Genomic DNA, 24,481 nt, shown 5'->3' on the forward strand with positions numbered 1-24,481 from the left:
AGTGATTATTGCACACAGGCTGTTAAGTGCTTCCAAAGGAGGGGGTCAAGGTGCTCGAGAGGTTTGGCTGGTGACTGGCTGAGTGCTGGCAGCTGAAGCTCCCAGTTCTGTATGCCTCCTGTTCCTCATTTTCTCCAGCCCTGCTCCCCCCATCCAGTACCTTAAGAGAAGGAGGAGCAAACTCCAGCACCTTGGCTCACAAAACCAAGCCCCTCGTTGGGTACACCTAATGGACAAGCCAGTGAACATGCTGGTGAAGGTGGATGCTGGCGTGGTTGCGGAACCTGAGACCTCTCCCATGTGCTTGGCTGGAGGCGAGGATGACTCTGATATGCTCACCTGGTGCCATTCTTGTTGAGGCGTAGCCAGCAAGACCAAGATCAAGATTCAAGCAGGAAGATGGTGCTCTACGCCCATTTCCCATTATGCAAATCAGGCATAAAGATATCAGATCCTTATCTGTCCTAGAAGGATTTTCACACGAATGCATCCAAAATCTTTTCTGCATCAGACAGACAGAAGCCTACCAGGAAAGTCTGGGTGACACTAGGCTCCACAACACAGACTGTCTCCAAAGGCTGCTCTGTCTTCGATTGACCACACTCCAGATAGAGATTTGGCAAGTGTTGTGCCACTAATATCATAAATAACGAAGACGTGCGTATGGCTGGATAGCTGTAAGTATGTACTTACTTTATGTGTATGGATGAACAGTCAGAAACATGTGCTTACTTCTTTAGTGGGAAATCTATAGTAACCTAAAATGTGCATTTATATATGTTTAGCAGTAGTGATTTCAAGCAATCTGTAATATACTAACAGACATGCATCCTTGAGCATGAAGACAGACTCTGATGCACCCGGATCTTTGCACAGCACAAGGTCACATTGCTCTTGGCTGTGCTTTATGGCCACCGGCAGACATACGCTGCCTGCTACAACAGGAGCTTGGTACATGATGGTGGATTTCACCCTGGCACTGGGTGTTCTCTTCCACTTCAGGGTGGGTGACGTCTCCCATCCTCACCAGCTCGCAGCCACCCTGTGCCATGAGTGACCACGCAGGGCTGGTGAGCCACCTGCGGGCAGCCTGGCTCTCAGGGAAGACACGGCCCTTGGAATACCGTACAGCCCAGCTGGAGGCCCTGGGCCTCTTCCTGGAGGAGAAGCAGCAGGACATCCTGGAGGCCACTGCCTTGGACATGCGCAAGGTGAGAGGGATGGGGCTGCTGGTGAGAAGTGCTTGACTTTCCTTCACATTTTTCCCCTCATTTTTTCCTATCTATTCTCCATCAGTTTTCTCCCTTTTGCTCATCTGCACCTCTCTGGTTGCATGGTTGCTTGCGGAGAGGTGGCCTCTGCTTTTTGCTGTGACCAACTCAGCTTTGGAGACACCCTTGATGGGACACCACAAAGCAGATCTCCTGACTGCACAGAATGAGGCTCAGTCAGCTCTGCAGAAGCTTTTGCTGAAAGCAATTCAATTCCTTGTGCCCACCCCCATCTCCAGAGCTGCATGTGTTCTACTATCAATGGAGCTAAAGCTCTTGAGATACCAAACACGTCTCCAATTCTGAGCCTCTGCTATGCCCCAGAACACGGTGGCACAGAGTGGTATGGGGCCAGGTAGCACATTGTTACATGGGTGGCATGTGGTAGAGATGACAGTGCCACCTGTCTTCACAGCACAAGGCCAACAGTGGCATCTGGCCCTACTGAGGCCACCACACCCTACTAGGAGGGTGAGCGTGGGGCTTGGGAGGAAAACCATTGCAGTGGGGTGATGGTAGTGACCATGATGTCTTCCTGCATGCCCTCAGCCATCCTTTGAAGTGGAACTCTCTGAGATCTCCATCTGCAGGAGTGAGCTCAACCACACGCTAAACAACCTGGGTGCCTGGATGAAGGACGAGAACGTGGACAAGAATTGGGTATAGGGTGGCGTCTGCCAGGGATGGGCAGGATCGGAACAGTGGGTCCCTAACAATCTCCTTCCTGCTGCAGGCAACACAGCTGGACTCGGCTTTCATCCACAAGGACCCCTATGGGGTAGTGCTCATCATTGGGCCCTGGAACTACCCCATCAACCTCCTCCTAGTGCCCCTCATTGGAGCCATTGCTGCTGGTAAGGCTGAGGCTGCATCCCTACTAACCAACGAGGGTACCAGGACCTCCAAATAGGCAACCTGAGTTCCCAACCCCAAGGGCGGTGATGGTGGTGGGTTTCTCTGCTCCCCAAGAGCCAGCTTCTCACTGGGAAGGAGCCCTTGTCCTACAGGTAACTGTGTTGTACTGAAACCCTCCGAAATCAGTAGGAACATGGAGAGGCTGGTGGCCGAGGCACTGCCCAGCTACCTTGACAAGGTAGGAAAGCTGCTGGCCACGGCTTTTGTCCCTGACAAGAAAAAAAAACAAACCCACGGCTGAATTGTATAATTCTCCTAAATCACAGGACTGCTTTGCCGTGGTGACTGCCGGCGTGGAGGAGACCACCAGGCTGCTGGAAAACAAGTTTGACTACATCTTCTTCACTGGTGCGTCTCATGGGGAGGTTATACCTTCAAGGCAAGGGGACACAAAAGGAAATGGGCAAGATCAGCTTACACTACAACCTCTGCCCACAGGCAGCACCTCAGTGGGCAGGATTGTGATGACAGCTGCTGCCAAGCACCTGACACCGGTGACGCTGGAGCTGGGGGGCAAGAACCCCTGCTACGTGTCTGACACCTGCAATGTGCAGAACGTGGCCCGGCGGGTGGCCTGGGGACGCTTCTTCAATGCGAGGCAGACCTGTGTTGCGCCTGATTACATCCTGTGCAGTGTGGAGATGCGAGAGAGGCTGGTGCCTGCCCTGCGCGAGGCCATCACAGAGTTCTATGGCCCTGAACCCCGCAATTCCCTTGACTTCGCCCGCATTGTGGGGGATAAACAGTTCAAGCGTGTGCAGGCGCTGCTGAGCAGTGGGCGTGTGGCCATCGGGGGAGAGACAGATGAGAAGGAGCGCTACATCGGTGAGGGCACAGCATGCATGGGGGATGCCTTGCTGGATCTGGTGTGGGATGACCTGTCTCTGTTCCTGCAGCCCCCACAGTGCTGGTGGACGTCCAGGAGGATGACCCAGTGATGCGGGAGGAGATCTTTGGCCCTGTGTTGCCCATTTTGACAGTGACCAGTGAGGAGGATGCCATCACCTTCATCAGTGCCCGGGAACGGCCACTGACACTCTATGTCTTCTCCTCCAGCACAAAGGTGGCAGCTACCTCCACGTCCCAGTATCCACAGGGATAATGTGGGGTGACTGCTGGGTGCTCACAGTTCACGTTCCCCCGCCCAAGGTGGTTCGCCGGCTGCTGGAGCGGACAAGCAGCGGTGGCTTCTGTGCCAATGACACCATCATGCACATGACGCTGACTTCACTGCCGTTTGGTGGCATCGGTATGTCCATCTGCCTATCTGTCTGTCCATCCACCCATCCCTCTGTCCGTCCATTCCTCTGCCCCGTCCATCAGGTCCAGGCCCCCCTTCGCCCCCCAAGGCCGCGGCCTAGCACCGTCGCAGGCCCTGAGGCTTCGTTCCCCACTCAGGACTCAGCGGCATGGGCCGCTACCACGGCCGTTTCACCTTCGAGACCTTCTCGCACCTCCGCTCGGTCCTGCTCCGTGCCGACGGCCGGGAGGCGCTGAACAGCCTTCGCTACCCGCCGTACGCCCCGCGCCGACTGCCGCTGCTCCGCACCACCGTGGAGAGCCGCCGCCGCCGCACCGCCGCCTGCACGTTGCTCTGAGCACCTCCTCAATAAACGCTTCCTTCCGCCCTTATTTCCGCCTGACCAATCGCCGCGCCGCCCTGGCGTCCTTTAGCCAATCCGCGAGGAAACTCTCTCCTTCTCCCCGTACGAATGATTCTTACTGCCACCAATCGGCTTGCGGCGACCAATAGAGTGCGAAGCACGGCTGTGGGCCCGCCTAGTGAAGCCGGCGCCGCTATGCGCATGCGCCGCTGTCCCCGCGGCTGCGCACTGCGTCCTGGGGGCGGGCCAGGGGTCAGGACGGCTGGGTCCTTGGGGGAGGTGAGGCCTGGGGGCGGAAAGGGGGGCTGGAGGGACGCGCCTGGGGGAGGCTTGGGGTTGAGGTGTCATCTCAGGGGGAGGACGTTGTGGGACTTCCTTGGGTGGGGAGGGGGCAGGAAATTCGGATCCATTTTGTGTTGTGGGAGAGTGAATGTGGACAGGACACCCGGTTCTCTTGGATGGAGGGCAGAAGGTGGAAGTCCCCTGTGTTTTGGGGGAAGAGTGGACAGGACGCCCAGGTCCCTCACCCAGCTACTAGGATGCCCTTGTGGGGTGTTGTGTGGGGGAGCGGGACACCTGGGGTTCCCTTATGAGAAGCAGTGCTGGGGGGGCTGCCCAGGACCCCCTTAGTGCTGAGCATCCCCTGCAGCAGGATAGCACATGGCAGCGCTACGCTTCTTGCACCGGGCTGCCCGGGCAGGTAAGTGGCCAAACCAGGACCACCCTGCACCCCATTGCCACCTCCATGCTGCTGGCACGTCGTCCCCACCACTCTGTCCTTCGCAGGTCCGCCTGTTCCACCCTTGTGCTACCCACGGACACTCAGCACTACCACCCCCCGGGAGTGCTACAGTGAGTACTCCCCCCATCCCATCCCAACCCTGACCCTTCCCAACCCCATTCCCCTCCCATCACCATCCCCACAAAGCGGGAGCTGCTGCCGTCCTCCCACTCCGTGGAGGGTGAGAATGGCATTGTGCCCCCCACAGAGTATGTCAACATCCAGGAGCCAGCTATGGACATGAAGTCCATCACCGACCGCGCTGCACAGACCCTGCTGTGGACAGAGCTCTTCCGAGGTGAGCCCTGTGCCGTGTCCCACCCCTGAGGTGAGATTGTGCTCCACTTGGGAGGTGACACTGTGTCCCCACAGGGCTGGCCATGACACTGAGCTACCTGTTCCGGGAGCCGGCCACCATCAATTATCCCTTTGAGAAGGGTCCGCTGAGCCCACGCTTCCGTGGGGAGCACGCGCTGCGCCGCTACCCATCGGGCGAGGAGCGCTGCATCGCCTGCAAGCTCTGCGAGGCCATCTGCCCCGCACAGGTGAGCAGTCCCCGTGTCCCATCCTCTGTTCCTTGGGCTCCCCCTTCTCTGACATTGTATCTGGGGACAGGCCATCACCATCGAGGCTGAGCCCAGGGCGGATGGCAGCCGCCGCACCACGCGCTATGACATCGACATGACTAAGTGCATCTACTGCGGCTTCTGCCAGGAGGCTTGCCCTGTGGACGCCATCGTGGAGGTGAGGTGGGAGCGGGGACCCACCTGCCATGGGGACGCTGAGCATCCTTTGTTGAACGTCTCCCACCCTGCAGGGTCCCAACTTTGAGTTCTCGACGGAGACGCACGAGGAGTTGCTCTACAACAAGGAGAAGCTGCTCAACAACGGTGACAAGTGGGAGGCTGAGATTGCGGCCAACATCCAGGCTGATTACCTGTACCGGTGATGGTGGGGAGACCACGCCACGTGCCCTCCCAAGTCCCGTTAATAAAGTGGGCATACACCAGCCCTTTCCTAAGCCCGAGCTCGTGCCTGCCTTGTCTGATTCTGTAGCCGGGGAGAGAACGTGTTGGTCCTGGGGCGGAGGACACCTTGTGGAGGGGTTTCCAGGCTGGGGATGTTTGGGGGGCGGGTTCGGCTGCTGGAGTGCCGCCCCCGAAGCGCCGGGGTGTTCCTGTGGGGAGCGGATGGCCGGGCTCTTCCTGGGGGAAGAGGAAGTGCGGAGCCCGGCCCTCCCCACCGAACACCGGGTAGGAGCGGGCGGTGCCGGGTTGATCACGGCTGCGAATCCCGGGAGGAGGGAGGGGACAGCATGGGGCGGGCACCGGGGCCGAGGGCCGGGGCTGGGGGGTCTCGGTCCCCCGGGGCCGAGAGCGCGTTGGCTGTGACTCAGATGCAGCTGAGCTCCGCGTGGAGGAGTGGGGGAAGGAGTTGGGATGGTGGGGGGAGGAGGGACTTGGGGGTGGGACAGCGTTGTGCAAGCGAAGTGCCGGGAAGAGCGTGACCGCGGCCGACTCAGCTGGGAAGTGCCGTGTGACTTCCCCTAGCCCCAGCCCTGCAGCCCTGCAGTGGGGACAGCGCGGCTGAGGAGAGGCAGCAGGATCTCCCCATCCCACCCCATCTCTACCCCAGCCTGTCTCATCCCCGTCCTACCATCTCAACCCTTCTACATCACGTTCCTCAATCCCATCTCCATCTTCATCCCATTTCTCTATCTCAATACCCCACCATCCTATCTCCATCCCACCGCTCCAACCCATCCCATCTCCATCCCATACCACCACCCCAACCCATCCTATCTCCACCCCAATCCATCCCATCTCCATCTCATTCCACCCCTACTGCAGCCTCCCCTGACTGATCACCTCCTCCCCCCCAGTTACAGGGTGTCCCCAACCAGGCTGCCATGGGGTCCCTGTTCCGCAGTGAGGAGGTCTGCCTGGCGCAGCTCTTCCTGCACTCAGCCTCGGCGTACAGCTGTGTCAGTGAGCTGGGCGAGAGGGGGCTGCTGGAATTCAGGGATGTATGTAGGGGTTGCAGGGACCCGCATCTGTATGGCCCTGGGGTGGTGGGGCAGGTTGGGATGGGCAGGGTGGGCTGGGGGTTTGGGTAGCATGGGTGCAGGGGGGGGGACTCAACGGTGTTTGGGTGTGGGGGATTGGGTTTAGATGCAGGAAATGGGGCGTAGATGGTTTGGAGTGCTGTGGGTGTAGGGTGATTGGGATAGATAGGTTTGGATGCTGTGTGTGTGGATGCTCTGGGAGCAGGATATTGAGCATGGGTGCTTTGGTGTGTTCTGGGTGCAGAGGAATTGGCATGGATGGGTGTGGGTGCTGTAGGCACAGAGTTTGGGATGGTTGGGGTTTTCTGAGTAAAGGGGAATTGGGATGAATGAGTGTGGGTGCTGTGGGCGCAGAGGTTTGGGATGGTTTGGGGTGTTCCTGAGTGAAGGGGAATTGGAATGGGTGGGTGTGGGTACTGTGAGCACAGCAGTTGGGTTGCTCTAGACACAAACGTTTGGCTGGTTTGGGGGCTGTGGGGCCATGGGGTTTGGGTCTTCTGGGGATGGGTGCATGCTGACGGAGCTGCTGCACACCCCATTGCTGACAGCCATGACTATGCCCCCTCTTTCCCCAGCTGAACCCCCACGTGAGCGCCTTCCAGCGGCGCTTTGTGGGCGAGGTGCGGCGCTGCGAGGAGATGGAGAAGACCTTCAGTGAGTGCTGAACCCGGGGCTAGCTGGGTTGGGGGGCGGTCCTTCCCCTTGATCCCTTCTCCCACATCTCCTCTTGCAGCCTTCCTGCAGCAGGAACTGCAGGGGGCCGGGCGGGTGCTGGAGCCGTGCACCGAAAACCCTCCAGCACCAGTGGCCCGCGAAGCTCTACGAGTGCAGGAGCAATCAGAGCAGCTGGCAAGGGAGCTGCGTGAGGTCAGCCGCAACCGCGCTGCCCTGCGAGGGCGCCTGCAGGACCTGCGCCAATACCTGCATGTCCTGCGTGAAGGCCAGCACCTCACAAGCATGCCGGTGGGTGCAGGGACCCACCAGACCAAGGGGACATCTGTTCCACACCCCGTCACCCACAGTTTCCTCTCTCTGCTCCCCAACACTGCAGGGCCCCCCTGGTTCGCCGTCATCAAGCCGGGTGTTCTCTGAGCACGAGCCGCTGCTCGACCCCTCTGTGCAGCACCACCTTGACCGCAAGATCAAGTGAGTGGAACTGGGGGGTATGGGGCAAATGTGGTTGTAGGGTAAGGGTTGGAGTTGGGTCCTGGGGCAGTGGTGTGGCTATAGGATGAGGGTTGGAGAAGGGTGATGGGGCAATGGTATGGCTGTAGGATGAGGGATGGAGTTGAGCCTATGAGGCAGTGGTGTGGCTGTAGGGTGAAGTTTGGAGATGGGTTATGGGGCAGTGGTATGGCTGTAGGATGAGGGATGGAGTTGAGCCTATGAGGCAGTGGTGTGGCTGTAGGGTGAAGTTTGGAGATGGGTTATGGGACAGTGGTATGGCTGTAGGATGAGGGTTGGGTGGATCATGGGGCTCTGGTGTGACTGTAGGAGACGATTTGGAGATGGGCCTGTGGGGCAATGGTGTGGTTCAAGGACAAGAGCTGCAGATGGGCCATGCATCAGGGACAGTAAGCAAAGCTGTAGGATAAGGGTTGGAAATAGGCCACAACATGGGGGCATGGCCACAGCAGAGCTTTGCCCATCCCAATGCCCAAAGCTGCATTCCCACAGCTTTGTGACCGGTGTCATCCACCCGTGGAGAGTGAGTGCCTTTGAACGGCTGCTGTGGCGAGCCTGCCGTGGCTACCTGGTGGCCAGTTTTGTGGAGATGCCTGAGCCCCTGGAGGACCCAAACACGGTGACTGGGGCACCAGGGACTTGGTGGGAAAGGGAGATGGGACAAGCTGGTGCTGATACGACCTATGTGTCCCCAGGGTGAGAATGTCACCTGGGTCATCTTCCTCATCTCCTACTGGGGAGAGCAGATCGGGCAGAAGATCCATAAGATCTCAGACTGGTGAGTGAGCAGCCCCACATCATTTGGACACACAAAAAAGGTTTATTTAGTGAGACCCGCTGCAGTACCAGGGAGCACCAGCCTTTAACATGGCAATGTCCATCTATCCCAGCTTCCATTGCCATGTGTACCCCTATCCGGAGAGCGAGGCCAGCCGGGCCGACACGCTGAATGGGCTGGTCAGCCAGATCCAGGACCTCAGTGTGGTGAGCTGGGCACTGTGAGCTGGGGGATAGGGAGGCCACACCGGGACTCCAAATCCCTGCGACCCGTTTGGGTGCCCACAGGTGCTGGAGGAGACAGAGCAGTACCTGGCACAGGTGCTGGACAAGGTGGTGCTGGCACTGCCCTCCTGGCGGGTGCAGGTGCAGAAGATGAAGGCCATCTATCTCGTCCTCAACCAGTGCAGCTTGGATGTCACCGAGAAGTGCCTCATTGCTGAAGTCTGGTGTCCCGTGCAGGACCTTACCCAGGTGCAGGAAGCCCTGCGCCAAGGATCGGTGCGTGTCCTCTTGTGGGGTTGCTTGGTTGGCTCTATGTCCTCGTGCCAAGGTTGCTTTGGTTGACCCATGTCCTTGTGTCAGGAGCTGCTTGGTGTTCTCTCACCAGTGTCAAAGGTGCCACTCCATGACATGCCCCATTGTGGTTCATGTTGTGGGGAGAGTTTTTATCCCCCACTCCTGGTGCCCTGCATCCCTGTGCCACCCCCACTTTGCGTCCACGCTCCTCCAACATGGCCATGGATTGGGTGCCATGGGTCAGGCTCTGGATTCCCTCCCCACAGTACAAGAGTGGCTCAAGCGTGGAGTGCTTCGTGCAGAGGATCCCCACCTTGGAGAGCCCCCCAACTCTCATCCGCACCAACAAGTTCACTGCTGGCTTCCAGAGCATTGTGGATGCCTATGGGGTGGCCAGCTACCAGGAGGTGAACCCTGGTAAGGACCATCATGTCCCCCTACTGCATCCCAGTACTGAGGGAGCCCTGTGTGACATGGTGCCTGTGCCTTGCAGCCCCCTATGCCATCATCACGTTCCCCTTCATCTTTGCCATCATGTTTGGGGATGTGGGGCATGGGCTACTCATGTTCCTCTTCGCCCTCTGGATGGTGCTGTTTGAGAACAGCCCCAGCCTGCAGCAGGGCAGCAACGAGGTGAGTGAGACATTGTGTGGGGCAAAGCTGGTTGGGTTGGAGGTAAAGGGCAAGCACTGGGGGTAGGGGTTGGAGGTAGAGGATGAGGTTGGAGGCATGAGATGGAGTTTGCTGTGGTGCAGGGCCAGCTTGAGGCAAATTGAAGTTCTAGGCAGGGTAGTGTGGGTTGGGAGCAGTGTGGGCTGGGGGTAGGTAGGTGTGGGACATGGGAGCCACATTTGTTCCCCTCCCAGATCTGGCAGATGTTCTTCAAGGGACGCTACCTCATCCTGCTCATGGGGGCCTTTTCTATCTACACCGGCTTCATCTACAATGAGTGCTTCAGCAAAGCCACTGTCATCTTCCCCTCGGCCTGGAGTGTGGCCACCATGGCTAACCACTCTTCCTGGAGGTGGGTCCCCATTTTTCCTTGTAACCCTGGTCCTGCCCACGCTGACTCCTCGCTCTGCCCACAGCTCTGCCTACCTCGCTACCCACCAATCCCTCACCCTGGACCCCAATGTCACTGGTGTGTTCCAAGGGCCCTATCCTTTTGGCATCGACCCGGTCAGTATCCTATGGGGGCAAGGGCAGGATGGGACCCTCGCTGGAGCGGCTGGGCATCTCGCTCATGTTGTCCTTGGCAGATCTGGAGCCTAGCCACCAACCACCTCAACTTCCTCAACTCCTTCAAGATGAAGATGTCAGTGGTGCTGGGCATCGTGCATATGGGTTTCGGCGTGCTGCTAGGCATCTTCAACCACGTGTGAGTCCCCCATTGGATCACGCTAAGGAGATGGTGGCAGGATGGGGTGGGTGAGCAGGGTCCTGTGTCGGAGCTGAGCTAAGTGCAAACCTCATCATTGACTCCTACTCAGGCACTTCCGACAGTGGCACCGGCTGGTGCTGGAGCTCCTGCCTGAGGTAGTCTTCTTGCTGGCCCTCTTTGGCTACCTCGTCTTCCTCATCTTCTACAAGTGGGTCAAGTTCAGCGCCGCTGACTCCCAGGTGGCCCCCAGCATCCTCATCCACTTCATCGATATGTTTCTCTTCACCTCCAACGCTGACAACCTCCCGCTCTACCAGGGACAGGTAGCACCTCTGGGACCCCCACCAAGACTGAGGTGTCCCAATGTCGTGAGCAGGGACATCCTCAGCTCCATTTGCTCAGGATGTGTAGGATATTGGGTGTCCCAGTGCCAGAAGGGACCCTGAATTGTTGTGTGCTGCAGGTGCCAGTGCAGATGGTGCTGGTGGTGCTGGCGTTGGTGTCAGTGCCTGTCCTGCTCCTGGGGACACCCCTATATTTGTACAACCAACAGCACAGGCGGAGGGCGAACTCAATCCCGGTGAGGCTGGGGATGAGGTTGGGGGTCTTGGCTGAAGTTGGGGGGCCTGACCAGGATTGATGTCCCCATGCAGCCCACGGCCACGGTGGAGCAAGAGCCACTGCTGGAAGGGCAGGAGGCTGGCAACTCTGTCAATGCCGCGAAGGAAGATGTGGAGAGTGGGGGGTATGGCCCTGATGCCGAGGTAAGGGGCTGGGGGCTGGTGAAGGGGTCTGGTGTCTTTGCCCCTCCCATCAGCCCAACACACAGCATCCCACCTCTGTCCCTGCAGCACATGGACTTCTCAGAGGTCTTCATGCATCAAGCCATCCACACCATCGAGTACTGCCTGGGCTGCATCTCCAACACTGCGTCCTACCTGCGGCTCTGGGCGCTCAGCCTTGCCCACGCGCGTGAGTGTCCCTCATGCCCTCCAAACCCACCCCAGTGGTTGAGCTGAGCCTCACTGTCCCCATATGTTCCCCACCCCATGGGCAGAGCTCTCTGAGGTGCTGTGGACCATGGTGATGCACAATGGCTTTGTGGGGCTGAGCTACATTGGTGGTGTCGTGCTGGTGCCCGTCTTCGCTGCCTTCGCCGTGCTGACCATGGCCATCCTGCTGGTGATGGAAGGGCTGTCCGCCTTCCTGCATGCCCTTCGCCTGCACTGGTGAGTCTAGTGGATATGGAGGGGACAGAACCCCGCACACCCCCCGCCCCAGCCCTTACCATGCCTTTTTCCTTTCCTTCCTTGGCAGGGTGGAGTTTCAGAATAAGTTTTACGTGGGTGCTGGCTACAAGCTGTGCCCCTTCACCTTCGCACCCGATCCCTGGGAGTAACTGAACTGTGCCACATGGACCTGGAGGGCTCCACGTTGCTGGGACCCCCCAGTGCCATGTGATGGGGGGGTTGGCTGCATGCTCCCTGGCTCCGTCCTCTCCTTTTCCAAGCCTAGAGGTTTCTGCAGTAAATAAAGCCCCCCGGCTCCCTGTTTGTGTCCCCTGTTTGCGTGTCCTTGAGGGGGAGGTACAGAGAAGACCCCTCACTGCTGCCCGTAGCTGAAGCCATCTGGCTGCAGGGCAGGGAGGGGGTAGGAGCTGGCATGGGGCTTGGCCCCCGCGTAGACACTGTGGGGTGGGTAGGGGAGGGGCTGGAAGTGGGGTGCAGATAAACCTGGGGGGGGCACAGCAGCCAGCGCTCCATGGCTGCAGGGGAGCAGAGCAGGGGCAGCACGGCCTCTGGCCCCCCTACCTTTGTTCTGCGTGGTGGCCTGGGGGAGGGACAGCGTGGCGCCACACCTGCAAGAGGGAGGGTAAGGGGGTGCTGAGGATGTGGCTATCACCATGGCACTGTGGCAGGAGGGGGGCATCTTACCATGGCTCAAGCTCGCCGTCCCGAAACCCTTTGGCAAAGGGGTTGCTTGCAATCTTTAACTGGGTGATCTGCAGCAGAAAGGGGAGCAAGTGGGATCAGGGGGCTATGGGATGGGGGGCACCCCATTGTCCTCCCCCTCCCTTCCCCAGCTCACCCGGTGGTTCTGGTATGCCGTCACTGCCATGAACTGGGTCTCTGGGAAGCTGAAGGACTTGAAGTTCTGGTGGGCGAAGCGTTCGCTGTCACGCCGGGGGTCCACCAGCACCACGTGGAAGCGGGGCTGGTAGCGGTGCATGGAGTTGAGGATGATCTGGGATAGAGCAGAGAGTGGGTGGTGGGACTCTCACCCCACATGTGCCCCCCATCCCTACCTCAGTGCCATGTCCTCACGTGGCCATTGTCATCCAGGAGGTTGTTGGTGAGCTTGAGCTTGTCAAAGGAGACGATTTGCCGCATCCACTGCGCACCCTTGGCTGGTGAGTCGGGGTGGAAGTGGACACGGCCAGGAGCTGCTGGGTCAGCACGGCCAGCCACCAGCCAGGACGAGCTGTGGAAGGCGTACCTGGGGAGCCAAGGGGGCTCAGCATTGTTGGGATGCGCCCATCACATCCCCATCCCTCTCCATCCCCACCGGTATCTCTTGTCATCCAATGGCACGAAGTCCATCACCAGAGCGTAGTCGGCCAATGGGTCCAACCCTGACAGCTTCACCTGGAAGGTGGGGAACATCCTCCTGCAGGGAGGGGGGAGGCCACAGGGGTGCCACCCGCCCCATCACCCCTCCGGCTCCCACCGCCATCCCTACCTGCCTGCTTTGGTGACGATCATCTCGGTGCCCAGACGGTTGAATTCCTCCCAGAGGTTGCCCATCTCCAGCCGTGCCATGGCATGGCACACGCGGCGGTTCTTGCCACTGGCCTCTGGCCCCTCACATGCCCACCCAGGAGCATTGCCTGCAGGGAGGCCCTCACTGGGAATGGCCAGGAAGGCTGCAGATGGAGGCAACAGGTGCTGAGGTTCCTGCACCCCACTTTTGGAAGCCAGCCTATGCACCCTCAGCCACCCATTGCATCCTTCTCCAGCTGAGGGTCCCCAGTGTAGCGCGGTGTTATCCCACCCAATTGCCTTTTACCTGCCATGGGTTGGTATGAAGCAACTGCAACTCTGCCAGCTCCAGACTGCAGCCCCCGCAGAACACTGAGGGGTTTTATCTCCCTGCATAGGGGTGGAGACAAGAGGGATGGAGCTTAATGGGACCACAACCTCCCCTCCCTGTTCTGCCTTCGTGCCTTGGCACCCCAGTGATGGATGGGAGGGGCAGCAATGGCTTTGGGACCCCTTGGTGGGTCTGAGTGTGGCTAGGGTGGGGATGTGACACTGGGGATGGGGGGCAATTCCCAAACTGCAGTGGGGCCAGCAGCACAGCTAGAGTGATGGGGGCAACGGGGAGGAGGGGGTAAAGTCCCTGCGTTTTGGGTCAGCGCTAGATTTTGGGGAATGGGACTGGTTGTGCAGACAAAGAGGGGGGCCGAGAGGGGGGCCGCCACCTCCTCAAGCCCCCACATCCATCACCTTGCTGCCTGCATCCCCTGCGGCAGCAGCATGGCCCCATCCATCTCCTCCTGTCAGCTGCAGGGCCAGCATTGAGCAGGAGATGAAGAGGTGTGAGGTGATATGACAGCCAGGGTGGGGCTCAGCACTGCAGTCCTCATAGTCGATTTTTCTGCTTTCCTACGTTTTTCAGCATTTAATGAACCTCTTTGGTCTCCATCAGTAAAGTGTTTTCCCACATAGGGGTGGGAGCAAGACCCCCAGTTTGGGGGCAGGTGCTCTTTGGGAGAGAGGTTTCTGAACAGGGGATGGTTGGCTTGAAAACCCTGACGCCATGTGAAAATGACTGCTTCTGGGCCTCAGCATCACTTGCTGTTTTGTTTCTTCCTTCCCAAGGCTGCCAACTTCCTACTTGCAAGCAATGAATGCAGTGATTGTGCTGGCACCGTGATAGTAACCTGCTGGTGTCCCTCAGCAGAATTCCTACAGACCAAGGGTCTCAAAGTGGTAAATCTGAGATAAATCAGTCCATTTTATCACACTAGCAAACACCTGAAAGAGGGGGTTGTTGGGACATGACAGAGCATGAAGCCATAGGGCCTGGTCTTGCCTTCTCTATGCATCACCATCTGGTTACTGGAGATGATGCTCCAGATGTGCCACGTCTGTAAAATGTGAGTTCCAAGAATTTGTCCAACCCAACTTTGCCTTGAGAAAAAGGAACCCAAGCTTGCTTTGCAGAGTTTCTCCTCACTTTGAAGGTAGGTGTCATCCCAAGCACCAAGGGGTGCAGGAGGACTGTGAGCAGTCTTCAGTGGGATCGTGATCTCAGTCGCCTTGGAAGCCCTCTCCAGGCAGACCAAGGACAAGGAGGTGGCAGAGCGCATCCAGCATGCATTTTATCAGGGGGAAATCACAGCTGACCAGCTTGGACATTGTGCAAGATGTGGAGATGGCCATGAGGGTGGGGAGAGCAGCAATGGGTAGCTGATTGATACCGTTGGCTCCTTGTAGTCCAATTTGAGAGCTATGGTTTGCATACAAGGAGTTTAAAATGGGTAATAAGGTGTTTCATCATTCATGGTGGATGGGGGATTGTGCTCCACCAGTGCTCATCTAAGTGTATGGTGAAGCTGAAATGTTTACAAAGTGGATGTGTACTGCCAGATACTGTCTCTGAGGGGCAACAAAGCCCCTTTGTTCATCTGATCTGAGGCTGTCTGCTTTGGGCGTGCTGCTTATCCAAAACAAGATACACAGAGAAAGGAGGATGACCTGCTCTGGTATTTGTTCCTCTCCTGAGGCTTGAAGAGATTCTCAGTTCCCAAATCCCCAGACTACTTGAAATAGTGGGGCATTTGCTGAAAGTGAGATATTATCAAGCTCTAATGCAGAGAGCAAGATTTTTTCCCCCAAAAAATACTTTCAAGGAGATACTTTTCAGCTTTTGGGGATGCCCATCTCCTTCTGAAGACTCTAGAAACAGGTTAGAGAGCCAATAAATGCTTTATAGCTGAAAGAGAGTCTCAGGAAGCCAAGAGAAACCTCTTTCTCCCAGGAAAGAAGCATTGCAAAATCCCATTTCATGTTACCCACATGGTGCTGCATCTTTTGGCAAGTTGTTTCTAATCAGTTCATGCCTGAAATCTTCCTTTAGATCTCAATTCTATGGCCTGCTGGAGAGAGGGCTTTAGAGCTGGAGGATATCTGCTTGCAGCAGAAAGAACTGCAAGAATATCTCTGTCCTGCTTCATGTAGAAAGCATGCACCAAGCCAGTGGCAGAAAGCAATTGCACCCAGGTGACTGTATTTGGTGACTGCAGGGCTCACAGGTGGCCTCATGAGTCAGGTTCCCCTTTTCTTTCTGTTTCTGCTCACCTATATTGTCACTGTTCTGGGGAACCTGGTGATGATCATGTACCAGCCCTCAACTCTACATCTCCATGTATTATTCCCTGGGCAATCTGGCTTTTGTAGACCTCTGCTCTTCCACCATCATCATCCCCTAGGTGTTGGTTGACTCTGTGTCAGAGAAGAAGGGCACTGCCTACGCTGGATGTGCAGGCGTTCATTTTTGACTTTTTGGGCTTCCTGCTGGCTATGATAGCTTAAGACCATTGTGCAGCCATTTGCCATCCCCTGCTGTACTCATTCATTGTATTCCCAAAATGCTGCTCCACTTGTGCCTCCCATCTGACTGTTGTGAGATTCCTCCATGGTACATCACTATTTACTTAAAGCTCCAGGGATAATAAATGGACAGCAGTGCTCTACACCATGGTGAACCCCATGCAGAACCTCTTGATCTACAGCCTGAGGAACCAGGAGGTGAAGGAGGCTTTGGGGAGACTCACAGAAATGGTAAAGATGTGGGTGATGTGCTTAGTTTTTTCATTAAATACGGGTGGTCTTCCTGGGGACTTCTGCCTGTTGCCTTACCTGAAGTCTGATTCATTGTCTTCTGTTGGCTCAGGGTACTGATAATTTCACTCGGTGCTCCAAATGTAATTGTGTTTAGCAGTTAACTCACCCCCATGAAAAGCACAAGTAGAGATCTACAGCCTCACTCTTCTCACTTAAATCCCTGCCACATTCTGCTACCTATCAAAATATTCACATAATGGGCTGGCCCTTCTGCTTAGCAAGTAGGGACAAAAGAGATATTGTCATTCCAGGGAACCAAGGAAATGTTATAAAATCATTAAATGTCATCACATGTGACCTCAGGACACGGACGCCTTTAAGCAAGAAAAGGGAAGATGACAGTAAGTAACTGATATGCTACGTGGGAACTGTTCTTCCTTGTTTATCATGAAACATCATTCAATGATTAACAGATGAAAAGTTATGGATGGCAGTTGGGCTACCTCTGTTGTAAATGAAGGCATTGCAAAGCAGTCTGAGATACAGGCAAATGCTAGATGATGTTTCCCAGCCTTATTGATTCTATGACCCATGAGGATGGTGATGAACCTAGAACCCTAGTGGTACCCCAGAGCCATGCAATAATTTGGGCTGGTGGTGAGGCAAGGAAAAAACTGGATCAAACCAAATCAGGATGACAGCGATCTGCTGATGTACTGACACATAATCAACAGGCTAGCCCTGACCTATGCATTCCAGGTCAAACTACAAAGCAGCAGAGCTGAGCACTTTTTTGTGTCCCAAGTTTCTTGCCATATCTCTGGTTACTATTTAATCCATTTTGTGGTTGTCCTTCTCATCCGATTGAAGCAAACCCTCTCAGACTGCACTGGGTGTTTCCCTCCCACACTGTTTGCTCTCCCATTCCTGCCTTATCAGCACAGCTGTCACTCTATCAAGGGAGACATCAACGGAGTTTCCTATGTGGCAAATTCATTGTGGGAAATCTCATTCATATCCAGCTACAACATGGAGCCCACAGCACCACATGGGTGGTATCAATTCCAAAAGAACAAGTGGTTATTCATCTTTTCCCATATTTCCTGTCCCTGAAATGGGTCCCAAACCTACGTGCAGCCATGGTTATTATGTATACCACCTACTGCATGAGCATAAGCTGCCTGCTCCTTCGTCTCTTCCACATGCTTGGCGATGACATCTAGAATAAGCTATTCCATCCCGTTTCCAGGGATGGATGTGAGACTGGCTGGCCTGCAGTTCCCCGCATTCTCCTTCTTGCCCTTTTTGAATACTGGTGATCCTGACTTTCTTCTGGTCTTCAGACTCATCTCCTGATTGCCACAGCCTTTCAGAGATGATCAAGAGTGGCCTAGCAGTCATGTCCACCAGCTCCCTCAGCACTCATGAGTGCATCCCATCAGGACCTATGGACTGGGTGTCAAGTTTTCCTAAATGTTCTACACTTTAATGATCTCCCCAATCAAGGGAAAGTCTTCCTTTTCCAGACTTTCTCTCTGATCCTCTGGGCCAGGGATCTCTTGAAGGCTGGCCTTGGCAATGAAGACTGAAGCATATCAATGTGAATCGCAAGGGACCTTTAAAGGCCATCTAATCCAATATGGTGAAGTTTGCTGTTAGATGGGGCTACCTTCATTTTGGTTAACTTTGATTTAAACATAGGCATGAGCAGCGCTGCTTTCTCCAGGGTAAGATTCACCTCTCCTTCATGCAGATACCTACTGATTATAGCTGAAAATCACCTCAAATGTCTTTATGAATCATAGAATGGCCTGGGTTGACAAGGATCACAGTGATCATCTAGTTTCAACTCCCTGCTGTGTGCAGGTTGCCAACCACCAGACCAGGCTGCCCAGAGCCACATCCAGCCTGGCTTTCAATATAAGGAGTATGAATATATGGAGTATGAATATATGGAAAGGACTTATCTCCTTAGCTTTAAACAATACCATGTCATCTCTTCTACGTAAGCTGCCTTTGTGGCCAAGGGAGACTTGTCCAAGTGTGTTGGTGGAACCTGAGTTACACATCAGCCAAGATCTCATTCAACTCTGTGGATCGTGTTGGTGAGAGAACTAACTCTCTCATAAGAACTTGGCTTACAAAGAAGTAACAGGAGACGTGAGCTATGGGTCTTAATGTGATCTGAATCTAAAACAGAGAGAAATGAGTCCCATTCTGGAGGACCTGACTAATGCTGGTGAGTAAACAAAGGCACAGAAAAATGCACTTGTTCTCCTTTGAATAAAAGGGAGTGGACAACTCCTGGAGAGCTGAAGAACCTGGAGACCAACCCTTTTCTTTCAGAGCTAGCTGGAAACGAAGCCAACTTCAATTTACTTTAGCATAGTAGTGTTTTAGTATTGCAACTCACAGCAAAGTCTTTATTTGAACAAGTTATTTGGGCCTGGGACTGCCCACCTTTTGAGCCTTTGTCCAAGTCCCTCTGGATGATGTCTCTCCATTCCGTTGTATCAACTATGCCACTCAGCTTGGTGCCACCTGCAAACTTTCTGAGGGTACATTCAATCCCACTGTCCATGTCACTGATCAAGATATTGAAGAGCATTGGTCCGAGGATGGAGCCCTGGGGGACCCCTTGGGGCCTCCACCTGAGCCACAACCCTCTGGCTGTGACCATCCAAACAATTCCTTATCCACCCAATATTCCAGCCTTCAACTCCATATCTCTCCAACTTAGAGATAAGGATGTGGTGTGGGACCACGTCAAAAGTCTTGCACAAGTACAAGATAGATGACACCAGTTGTCCTTCCTTTGTCCATCAATGCCATCACTTCATCATAGAAAGCCACCAGATTGGTCAGACACAATCTGCCCTTGGTGAAGCCATGCTTACTGTCTCAGATCACCTCATCTCTCCTGTGCCTTAACATCTCTTTCAGGAAGATATGTTCCTTGACCTTTCCGATATATCCTATATTGATAAAGCCATTTTAAAACTTCCTATTTAGGGTGTTCTGTTCTCTGACTGCTATCATTTAGAAACGTGAAAGTGTCACATCTCTGAAATTTGTGAAATTTAATTCCCCCCTTCTCTAAGAGCCTGACAGTGCTCATTTCCCATCATTGCATCTCTCCTGGCTTCTCTAGGGATTCCCAAAGCCCCAAGGTCCATGCTTTCTTTGTGATGGATGTCCATCTCTTTTATGCTTTATTAATTAAATCTCATTGCTGATGAGTGGGTGCTGAAGCTCTTCACTGATGGGTGTTGAAGCTCTGCACTGATTCTGTCCTCCAGGTAGAGCCCCCTGAGGAGCTGCCAGAGGAACAGAACAAAGGGAAACCCCAAAGAAATACAAAAGGGTGTAAAAGAGATGCAACATGGGATTTCAGTGGCAGAAAGTTCCAGTTAGCAAATGTTTGCCCTAAAATCTTTGTGCAGTGACTTCAGGTTGTGCTGCTCCAAAGAATCCCTGGTGGTTGTGTTCAAACCTTTCTGAGTCCATCCTTGGTGACCTGCTGATGTCCATGAGCTGTGAAAAGAGATCATTTAGAATCACAGAGTCATTTAGTTTGAAAGAGTCATCTGCGATCAAGTCCAGCCATTAATCTGGCACTTCCATATCTATCGCTAATTCATACCCACATATGCATGCCATTTTACATCACTGCACCACATCTACACATCTTTTAAGTACCTCTAGGGATGGCGATTCAACTACTTCACTGGGCAGCCAGTTCTAATGCTTCATGATCATTTTATTGAAGATCTTTTTCCTAACATACAGCCTAAACCTTCCCTGGCACTGATGTTTCAAAAGCTGATTATTTGACATTTTTGTCCGGCTATTTTTCTACTTCACCTCTACTTTAATTTCCAGATGTCCTAATAAACAACCTTCTCAAGACAGGATGTTTCTCTTCAATGATCTGAGATTGCTGTAAGTCAGGCTCCAATGTGCACCAGAGAACTTCACAAGGACTCCCTTTGCAATCCTCCAGCTGGTGAGCAGCTGTTTGGTATTCAATAGAGAGACACTGAAATTTTATGTGAAGGAATTGGTGCCTCGGTGTTGGTATTTTGGCACTTCCCTGCACGCTGTTACAGCAACGACCAGAATTCAGGGAATTTGGTTAAGGTTAATTTTGATTAAGAGTGTTTTATTTCTGGTCAGTAATGTGGTTAATGTACAATCCACAGAACACAAAGCTCCCCAAACTACTGTATTCTGGGACACTGGAGCAAGTTTGGGGGACACCGCCTAAGTTGAAGAAAATTGATAATGTATTGTAATTAGTGGTGGCCAAGAAAAGTGGCCAGTAAATGGCATTCTGAATTATAATACAATTTTGCAATTAATGCTATTTTGTAGGAGGGAAAGAAAATGAGATGAAGGGCCATGTGTGGATTTGCTCTTCTGAATGAAGAAATTACTGAAAAATCCATCAGACAAGGTTAGTGTCTGAGGATGCAAATGCTCTGGCTTTGGAGAAACAGGGAAAAGTCTATGACACAACAGTGCTAATCGGTGAAGTAAGGGTGAAAGATGTGAGGAGATTGAGGAGACGTAGGAAGATAAAGATAGTAGAGTTGGGGAAGGAAAGGGTGAAACTTTGGATAGACACTCGAGCAACTTATACAGTATTAAATGCTCCTGAGGGAAAACTTAGTGAACATGTAATGTCTGTAGCTGGAGCCATGGGGAGAAGGAGATAGGGCCTTCTTCTGGCCAGTCCAATGTGGAATTGGAAACTGGGTGTTTACTCATGAATTCTTGTATTTTCCTGGATGTCTGAGACCTTTATTAGGAAGAGATTTGCTGAACACACAGATAACTTTTGATAAAGGAATAATAAGGTTACAGATAATGGAAAATAAATTCTTAGAAGCTCGAGGGATGTACTTTTTTTGCTACAGGAAGAGGAACAGAAATCGAAGACCCCTATTGAAGTACCGGATACCATGAATCTGTTGGTGTGGGCTGCTGAAATCCCAAGGTGATCCAATCTAAACTAGTTTTACCATCACTCAAGGATACCAAAGTCTGGAGGTTGAATGAAAGGAGGTGGTATGCCAAATATCGGAGCTGAAGTTAAAATGGGAGCTGCAAGCTCTCTTAGGTAAGTCAAGATGGCCCAGATTGTGGATACCAATTTATGGACTGATTGCCTTCAATGGTAGCCATCACGCTGGCTGTGCAATAGTGACACCTGGTGGAGAGATAGAAGCCCAGCCACTCCCAGGAAGTAATTCTACACAAAAAAACAGAGCTGAAAGCTCTCATTAGAGCTTTGGAAGTGGCTGAAGGAAAAACAGCCAACACAAGTCCAGATTTAGCATGGTACGTACAAGAGGAGCAATTTGGAAGGAGGGCTAAGCTCCCAAGAGAATCCAATTAAATATGGGGAATTAATACTTGTAAATTGTTACAAACTATAAATTTACTAAAGTGGAATGCTGTAATAAAGTTCATTAGTATGGGGAAACTTTTGAAGTTTTAGGTAACTGCCAAGTGGACCAAGGTGCAAAAAGAACCACAGGCAGACAAATGATGGGGGTATGACCTGAAAAACATAACAGATGCAGTAAGAAAGAGGGGCACTTGGCAGAGGTATTGCAGCCAAGTAAGAGTGAGAGTGGGTGGTGAATTACTGAAAGTCATCAAGTAGTAATACCAAAAGGTGTGATGAAAAAACATAATGAATGCAAAGCATCAGGGCAATCACTGGGGAGGAGAAGTGCATGCACTTAAACCCCACATGCTAGGAAAAAGAATGGGAAAAATAAGTAAGAGCAATATATAAAAGTGTGAAATCTGTCAAAAGAATAATCCCTGTATACAGCCAAGACCCTACTATGGCAAATTAAAAGGGAAGATACTTGTAGTGATTATATGCCTTTCTAAACATCTGAAACAAAATGAGTATCAATATTTATTGGTCTTGGTCGATGCTTTTTCTGGATGGCTGGAAGCATTTCCCTTGTGAACTAAACAAACAGAAGAAGTAAGTGAAGTTTTAACCGAAGGATCCTATTGGGAATGTTGTCAGATAGAGGACCACATTTTGTGGCTGAGGTGATACTAGAGCTTTAGGAATTATGTGGAACGAGCATACTCCTTGGTGTCCATAGTCCAGTGGTAAGGTGGAAGGAATGAATCAGTCACTGAATCGGATGTTTCAGTACATTATTTTAAACCAGGAGATTGGATTTATCCGTAAACCTAGAAGGATGAATGTTTAAGGAATGGTGGAAATGATCTAATCAGATTCTTCTTATCACAAATACTGCAGTGAAATTGGAAGGAATTGGACCCTGGATCCATTATACCCAAATTAAGAAAGGACCTCCAAAGAATAAGTGGAAAATAAAAGGACTTGGGAGGTGTTCTTTGAAGTTTAAACTAACACAAGAGATATAATGAATTGTACCTAAGACCACACATTGGGCTATGCTGAATTGGAGTGTTCCTGAGGTTTATTGATTATTTTTCTCTTTAATGTGGTTTTAATTTTTCTATTGATAAAAATACAGAGGCTAGAGTTTTAATTATATTGTTTTATATGTTAAAGATTGGTGGGTTGGAAAACAACCTGGTCTTACACTGAATGCAAGGATTTGGGAAGTTACAGAATATTACCAGTATCACCACTTGCCTATAAATACCAAAGTCAAGTAAAGATACATTTCAGTGGGGGGATTTTAAGCCCCAAGAAGACCACTGAATTGAGAGCTCTTGGTGTAATAGGACGTTAACAAGAAGGCACTTCACCTCATAGAATGGGCCTTTAAGAAATGGATGGACACATTTTGGGAAAGTCCCATGGTGTTTTCATTGGGAATGAAGTTCAGAATCAGGTCCAAATCCAACATACGAAGGAACAATTACTAGTCCAGAGGAAGAGACTGTTATATATGAAGAGACTGTATAATGAAATATAATTGTACTAGCTTTGGACAAGAATGGGTCTGGAATCTTACTGAAATATGGCAAACTATAGGAGTCCACAACAGTAAATGGAACCGGAACATTAACTCGTTAACTCCATGTGATGTTCTGATGTGGAATACTGACAACAAAAAATCACGAAACCACGACACATACTGAATGTGTTTTGGGAGATTTAAGATCAACGGCAGCACAATTTGAGGAGAGATCCTGTTGTCCTATTTCCTGTTGCTTGTGAGGAGCGACCAACCTCAACCTCACCACTTTGAAATAGCTGTAGGAGCGATAAGGTCTCCCTTGAGCCTGCTTTTCACCCACTGAAGAAACCGGGCCCACTGCCTCTGTGAGCAACACATGGAGAGCTGCTTCAGCTGGAAACTGTACCATCTCATGAAGTGCTTTGCTGTTTGCCTTTCTGATCATAAAAGAATACCAAGAAGTGTTCCCATCAGCGAGGCATCTACAGCCCACCTCCTGCCTTGCGATGCAGGAGGAACTTGGATTCTGTTGATGAGTTAGGCAATGCGATTCCAAAAACATTCTCCAAATCCCCATTTCTTCCCTTCTGTCAGCCTTGCCAGGGAAATAAACACTAGGCTTTGTAACAACAATTTCGTGCAAGAATTAATTTTACCTGGACTGTTACCTGTGTGCCTTCTTCCCACCCAAGTACTTGGAGCTTGTTTTTGTTGTATGAATACAAACTGCTTTATCTCAGTGTTGTAGAATCATGTGGTTTTTCCTCTAAAAGAAGTCATATGATATGTGTCATGTGACCAACAAGCTTTGGAAGTTCTAATTCAGCTGACTCAAGCAGTAGGACAGAAGAGTGTCTTGAATAGGATGAAACGTTGAGTGGGAAAACAAAGAAGTGACCCAAGCAGACCCAAGAGCAGAGTGGGAGCAAAACACCTTGACCTGGAGTTTGAGATCCAACCAGAGGGGTGGGGTGTCAGTGCTTTAATCAGGAGAACCTGAAATAGCATCCAACTCCTGTCAGCCATGCCCAAGTGATTGCCCTGAGCATTTCACGTAGCAATACAGTGACCCTCTTTGTCTTTGGACCAACTCTGACTAAGAAAGAGGCTGTAGAGGAGCTCCTTGCTGCTAACAAGGAAGAAAGTTTCTTGTTAGTCCCCACTAATGAGTCTCTCAGGGCTTGTTAGGAAAGATCAGTTCAGTT

The 24,481-nt window shown here is 52.5% G+C and overlaps 5 protein-coding genes across 11 annotated transcripts in view; 4 read left to right on the plus strand and 1 right to left on the minus strand.

The window, feature by feature from the left end:
* The first annotated feature begins 56 nt into the window (after positions 1-56).
* LOC100549110 (aldehyde dehydrogenase family 3 member B1-like) lies at positions 57-3,936 on the plus strand. Of its 4 annotated transcripts, XM_031553404.1 has the most exons (11): positions 57-677; positions 823-951; positions 1,031-1,211; positions 1,821-1,931; positions 2,005-2,125; positions 2,279-2,364; positions 2,453-2,534; positions 2,625-3,011; positions 3,083-3,249; positions 3,336-3,435; positions 3,585-3,784. In XM_031553404.1, the coding sequence occupies exons 2-11, from the start codon at positions 839-841 to the stop codon at positions 3,782-3,784; spliced, it is 1,548 nt and encodes a 515-aa protein (XP_031409264.1). In that variant the 5' UTR covers positions 57-677; positions 823-838. The 4 variants fall into 4 exon arrangements, with proteins under 4 accessions (XP_031409264.1, XP_031409265.1, XP_031409266.1 ...); XM_031553405.1 differs by lacking the exon at positions 823-951 and having other exon boundaries at positions 60-677; positions 1,003-1,211; XM_031553406.1 differs by lacking the exon at positions 823-951 and having other exon boundaries at positions 60-677.
* Positions 3,937-4,010: 74 nt separating this feature from the next.
* On the plus strand, positions 4,011-5,598 carry NDUFS8 (NADH:ubiquinone oxidoreductase core subunit S8). Of its 2 annotated transcripts, none has more exons than XM_010710795.3 (7): positions 4,011-4,069; positions 4,440-4,490; positions 4,577-4,642; positions 4,780-4,869; positions 4,944-5,116; positions 5,187-5,315; positions 5,389-5,598. In XM_010710795.3, the coding sequence occupies exons 2-7, from the start codon at positions 4,451-4,453 to the stop codon at positions 5,518-5,520; spliced, it is 630 nt and encodes a 209-aa protein (XP_010709097.1). In that variant the 5' UTR covers positions 4,011-4,069; positions 4,440-4,450; the 3' UTR covers positions 5,521-5,598. The 2 variants fall into 2 exon arrangements, with proteins under 2 accessions (XP_010709097.1, XP_003206196.1); XM_003206148.4 differs by having other exon boundaries at positions 4,020-4,069; positions 4,443-4,490.
* A 128-nt stretch (positions 5,599-5,726) lies between these two features.
* TCIRG1 (T cell immune regulator 1, ATPase H+ transporting V0 subunit a3) lies at positions 5,727-12,051 on the plus strand. 3 transcript variants are annotated; one of them, XM_031553401.1, is made up of 20 exons: positions 5,727-5,824; positions 6,454-6,597; positions 7,212-7,290; positions 7,370-7,599; positions 7,688-7,782; positions 8,314-8,440; positions 8,517-8,599; positions 8,712-8,805; positions 9,004-9,099; positions 9,384-9,534; positions 9,611-9,750; positions 9,984-10,141; positions 10,206-10,296; positions 10,377-10,495; positions 10,608-10,821; positions 10,962-11,078; positions 11,152-11,262; positions 11,350-11,470; positions 11,556-11,727; positions 11,816-12,051. In XM_031553401.1, the coding sequence occupies exons 1-20, from the start codon at positions 5,762-5,764 to the stop codon at positions 11,895-11,897; spliced, it is 2,487 nt and encodes an 828-aa protein (XP_031409261.1). In that variant the 5' UTR covers positions 5,727-5,761; the 3' UTR covers positions 11,898-12,051. The 3 variants fall into 3 exon arrangements, with proteins under 3 accessions (XP_031409261.1, XP_010709098.1, XP_010709099.1); XM_010710796.3 differs by having other exon boundaries at positions 5,728-5,824; positions 8,887-9,099; XM_010710797.3 differs by having other exon boundaries at positions 5,728-5,824; positions 7,436-7,599; positions 8,887-9,099.
* Positions 12,052-12,248: 197 nt separating this feature from the next.
* On the minus strand, positions 12,249-16,101 carry TBX10 (T-box transcription factor 10). The gene is made up of 6 exons (XM_031553356.1): positions 16,035-16,101; positions 13,238-13,421; positions 13,064-13,165; positions 12,823-12,994; positions 12,587-12,742; positions 12,249-12,500 (listed from the first exon to the last, which is right to left on the minus strand). The coding sequence occupies exons 1-6, from the start codon at positions 16,099-16,101 to the stop codon at positions 12,429-12,431; spliced, it is 753 nt and encodes a 250-aa protein (XP_031409216.1). The 3' UTR covers positions 12,249-12,428.
* Positions 16,102-16,260: 159 nt separating this feature from the next.
* LOC100548337 (protein farnesyltransferase subunit beta-like) overlaps positions 16,261-24,481 on the plus strand; it is an 11,998-nt gene continuing 3,777 nt past the window's right edge. Inside the window, exon 1 of the mRNA XM_019616049.2 lies at positions 16,261-16,344. Coding sequence (XP_019471594.2) covers positions 16,261-16,344 — 84 coding nt within the window. The remainder of the gene's footprint in view (positions 16,345-24,481) is intronic.

The sequence above is a fragment of the Meleagris gallopavo genome, chromosome 5 (genome assembly GCF_000146605.3).
Source record: "Meleagris gallopavo isolate NT-WF06-2002-E0010 breed Aviagen turkey brand Nicholas breeding stock chromosome 5, Turkey_5.1, whole genome shotgun sequence".
In the NCBI taxonomy this organism is placed as follows: domain Eukaryota; kingdom Metazoa; phylum Chordata; class Aves; order Galliformes; family Phasianidae; genus Meleagris; species Meleagris gallopavo.